The sequence below is a fragment of the Branchiostoma floridae genome, chromosome 4 (assembly GCF_000003815.2).
Source record: "Branchiostoma floridae strain S238N-H82 chromosome 4, Bfl_VNyyK, whole genome shotgun sequence".
NCBI lineage: Eukaryota > Metazoa > Chordata > Leptocardii > Amphioxiformes > Branchiostomatidae > Branchiostoma > Branchiostoma floridae.
In genome coordinates this window covers 17,601,555-17,605,729 of record NC_049982.1, presented here as the reverse complement: position 1 = coordinate 17,605,729, position 4,175 = coordinate 17,601,555, and the positions used below count along the sequence as shown (strand labels likewise).

At 43.3% G+C, this 4,175-nt stretch overlaps 1 protein-coding gene across 1 annotated transcript in view; it reads right to left on the bottom strand.

Moving 5' to 3' along the window:
• The window catches only part of LOC118414285 (potassium voltage-gated channel subfamily H member 7-like), a 13,329-nt gene that overhangs the window by 7,136 nt on the left and 2,018 nt on the right, over positions 1-4,175 (bottom strand). Inside the window, exons 4-10 of the mRNA XM_035818220.1 lie at positions 3,548-3,725; positions 3,124-3,288; positions 2,809-2,955; positions 2,310-2,369; positions 2,032-2,146; positions 1,466-1,606; positions 962-1,296 (exon numbers count right to left, since the gene is read on the bottom strand). Of these exons, the coding sequence (XP_035674113.1) occupies positions 962-1,296; positions 1,466-1,606; positions 2,032-2,146; positions 2,310-2,369; positions 2,809-2,955; positions 3,124-3,288; positions 3,548-3,725 (1,141 nt within the window). The remainder of the gene's footprint in view (positions 1-961; positions 1,297-1,465; positions 1,607-2,031; positions 2,147-2,309; positions 2,370-2,808; positions 2,956-3,123; positions 3,289-3,547; positions 3,726-4,175) is intronic.

Here is a 4,175-nt window from a genome sequence, read left to right as displayed (position 1 = left end):
ACAGCGTGTATGTGTGTGTAAGTGTACGATTCTCGGGAATCTTTCCGTGGACCAAGTACAGAGTGTGTGTAAGTGTACGATTCTCGGGAATCTTTCCGTGGACCGAGTACCCAGTGTGTGTAAGTGTACGATTCTCGGGAATCTTTCCGTGGACCGAGTACCCAGTGTGTGTAAGTGTACGATTCTCGGGCCCCTTTCCGTGGAGTCAGATTTTTATTACAGCAAACTAATACTGATTTCAACAAAAACTCGATGGCCTACCGCCTATGCATAGACAGGGACCCAGCTAGCTATTGACAGCTTTAGACTAGTGTCTAGACTATTCATTCAATTTAGGGTGGCCATTCAATTTAAGTTTATTACCTTCGTCAAGAAGGTTATGTTTTCTGTCGAATTGTGGTTTCGGACGCATGTGTGCATAACTCATGGATCGTCATCGTATATTTGGAAGGTAAACGGTCGAACCACAGAGCTCTATGATAGAGCGCATCCGTTCTGCGCAGGACCGAGGTTTGTCCTGGTTTGACCCTGTTGCGAAGGATGGAACCCAGCCAGTACGTTCCATTTTTCGTGCGGCGGGGGTCAGACGAGGTCAGGCCTAATGTTGCAAGTTCAACCAGCGTTTGGAAAATTTGATAAAACTAACGGCGGTCGCCAATAGATTTCCTGAAACCCCAAAAAATAAAACTGACATTATCAAGAACCAGATAGGGTCATCAACTGATATAATGCATTTTGTACATGCAAATGAGGACTTTATCATTAGTGAGAATAATACATCTATTTAGCGAAGGTATGAGGTCGTCGAACTCGATCTAGTTTCCTGTATACTTATGGTACAAAAACAGCGGAGATGGATTTCACTCCCAAATTCAAAACCTCAATGTTAAACCTAATACAGTGGAAGCGAGTTACTTTGTATTTCTTATGTGCTGTGTACTGATGCAATGTGTTAACTCACGGCGCAAGAAGCTCCCTCCTCTACTGGCGGCTCGAGGTTTGCGTTGAGAAGCTCCACTGATCCACTGATCATGATGGACTTCCTGTGCCCAGCCCGTGACATGCTGCGTGAGTGCGTGCTCAAATGACTTGACAGACTTGCAGACCCTGTCGATTCCCCTATGCTGTCCTCAATGTCCATCCCCGCTGAGGAGCCAAGGTAGGGCCTTCCCGCGTCACTACTGACCATGATCGAATCTCGGTGGCCGGTCATCGGATCCACAGACTGCTTCCTCCGATCAAATCGTCTGACAGAAGAGGCCCGGCGGTTTGACCCTGGACTGCTTTCTGGTTCCGCTAAAAAAGTATTTGATCATGAATTGGTATTCTTAAAAGTTTCTACTTGACATTGACTGTATTGCTAAACAAAGTCAACAAAATGCATGTATACTGAGAGAAGGTAACCGAGGGCTTCAAAAGGAATAAGCTGTGCACCAAGCTGTATCTATGAACATTATCGCCATACCTCCATCGGCGTCATCGGTAGGTCCTGTGGTCAGATGTCCAAACATGCCGTCCTGGCTCGATCCCACGTCCACGAGCCCAGCGAGCGGTGAGTTCGGTGAGTTGAAGCGCTGTTGAGCCATCTCGTGAAGGCGTTTCATCACTGGAAGATATGAACAGAAAATCATGACTTTATCTGCAACAGTGCACCTCTATGACTCAATAGCTTTTCTGTTATTCCTATCCACATTCACTTCATATCAATACACTGCCATGGAGACGACTCATGGTAACAAATTATAATAATATAAATAACAACCCAGTATCTTGAGTTAGCTTTCAGACTAGAGTAGACACTTGTGATATTGTCTATTTTATACTGTTTGAATCTCTCATGTCACCTGCAATTAGCCCGCGGGCAAGAATTTGCAATAAACTTAATATATCATTCAACAAATGAATACTATTTGCAGTTTGCTGAATCTTGGAGTGTCTTACGGTGAAAAGAATACGATCTAATCTGTAAAATAGTGCCCAAATAAAGAGCAGTTCTACCCGTACAGTAAAAGGAAAAAAAATCGATCATACCCTCAGGATAGTGATTGAGGATGGTGTGCAGGTCCTTTTTCTCCAGCACCATCAGGTCACAGTGAGTGGCGGCGCGAATGGTGACTGTGCGTGGCACGTTGAATATCAAGCTGAGCTGTGGAAGATGGAAGCGCACTCAACAGGTCACTCTGATTCCCCGTTGTAGGAGCAAAATCAAGAACTACAGCAAATTAGTTGCGTACGTAGCACATCTTTTTTTTTTAGTTTTACACCACTTTTTTTATAGCAACGCTTGTACATTTCAACAGAACCCCTACCTCTCCGAATATCTTTCCATGTCTGAAGGAGGCAATGGGCGTATCGTCCTCAGAAATCACCTGGAACAAAGGCAAGGACGGTTGCTATATTTCAAGGTATGTGGAGGTGGACAACCCGCTACTAAACCCTAATACCGGGACTTAGTTGGCGAGAAGAGCAGAAGCAGGATCACATCTTGTTACGTACATTTCAGGGGCTGTCCACATTTCAAAACTCCGCAATGCTATTGAACTTTACACAAACACGTAGCAATCACACCCTGTGGAGTGTTAAAAACAACATATATAGGCTACACTCCACTTGAGGCTTTTGAACATTCTGTAGTGTATGTTCCATCTGCAGTAGACAGTCATAGCTGACAAATAACCTAGTCTAAATATACTGCTACCTTTACAAAGTAAAAGAAGTTGATGAAGACAATATTTTCATCTATTTACCTCATAATCTATTTGTGAGTGTGAGGCGGGGTTATTAAAACAACTGTGTAATTCGCTTCACCTCGATTTCCCCTCTATGTACGAAGCACATCTGGCTTGCTGAATCTCCTCGGACAGCGATCACTTGATTGGGCAGGCATAGGGTTGGCTTCAGACCCAGAGTGAGCATGCGCATGAAGCCCACATTGTGATGGGAGAAGAACTGCGTCTGAGAGAATATATTTCCAATCGTCCATTGAAATACTAGTAGAATGAAGAGAGAGACGAAGAGAAGTGGTGCAATCTTTATCAGATCAACTAAGTCTTAGTGCTTTTCTTGTGTTGTGTCTCTCTCCCTTTGAAACGACAAGAAATAACCGTAATATGATTATCTTGCCTTTTCTAAGATGCCCTTGTTAGTCTGGAAGGCGATCTCGGCGCGGAATGTGAAGGGAAGAATGTCGAAGATGCCCTCGCTCTGCACACCCCTCTTCCGGATCCAGAAATAGTTGTAGTAGTTCATAATCTGTTGCTGTGCGTTTTCGGGGATGTCCTCTTCGATCTGAAATAACAAACAAACAAACAAACAAAAATTGATGTCAGAATCGCAGCAACTGTGGTTTGGAGCAGATTTAACGCTTTGCGTTGCGAGACCAAGGGTGTGCCTTGCTTGAGTGTGCCATACCCGTGGTTGTCCGTGCTCTATCTGTAAACGAGTATACTGTATGGCATGACAGCATGCAGCGATTCATTGATGCATTCATTCAAGTGCCGGTTGTACACTCGAACGGTACAGCGATATGTAAAAATGTTACACCTACCAAATATTGCTTGATGGTATCGAGGCGATGTGTGAACCCGGCGCGCTGGGAGTCCATATTTGTCAGCATTGAAGTCATACCGCCGAGAATCATGCCGAAAAACACCGCTACACCAGCCAGCATGGCTACGATAGAATACGCCTTTTCACTCAACGTTTGGGCGTGAACGTCACCGTATCTGTCAGAAAAGCAAACAAATAGTTATTCGTACAGAAAACAATCTTATTTCCATGACCTTCTATTGTTTCTTCTATTTTATCATTTTATTTCAAAACTATTGACATTTAGACCCCATTCCTCCCTTTCTCAGTGATCTACACGATACGTCGTCTAATAGTATTTATATTTCACCCATACCACAGGTATGGTGAAATATATTGTATTCGTAAAGTTTCTTCTTCTTTTTTCTCCTGTCAAATTTTCAAAGCGATTCATCTCCGTCGTTCCTTAACCGAATGACCTGAAATTTGGCACAAGGGTAAAGTAGGCCAATACCCTCATGCGTTTTTTTTTCTCATTTTTTTTTTCATATCTGCCTCTAAAGTGGATTTTATTAAGGTTTAAAGGTCATTTTTTAGAAAAGAGGATATATTTTGTCCCCCTGTACCCTGGTATTACAATAAATGAC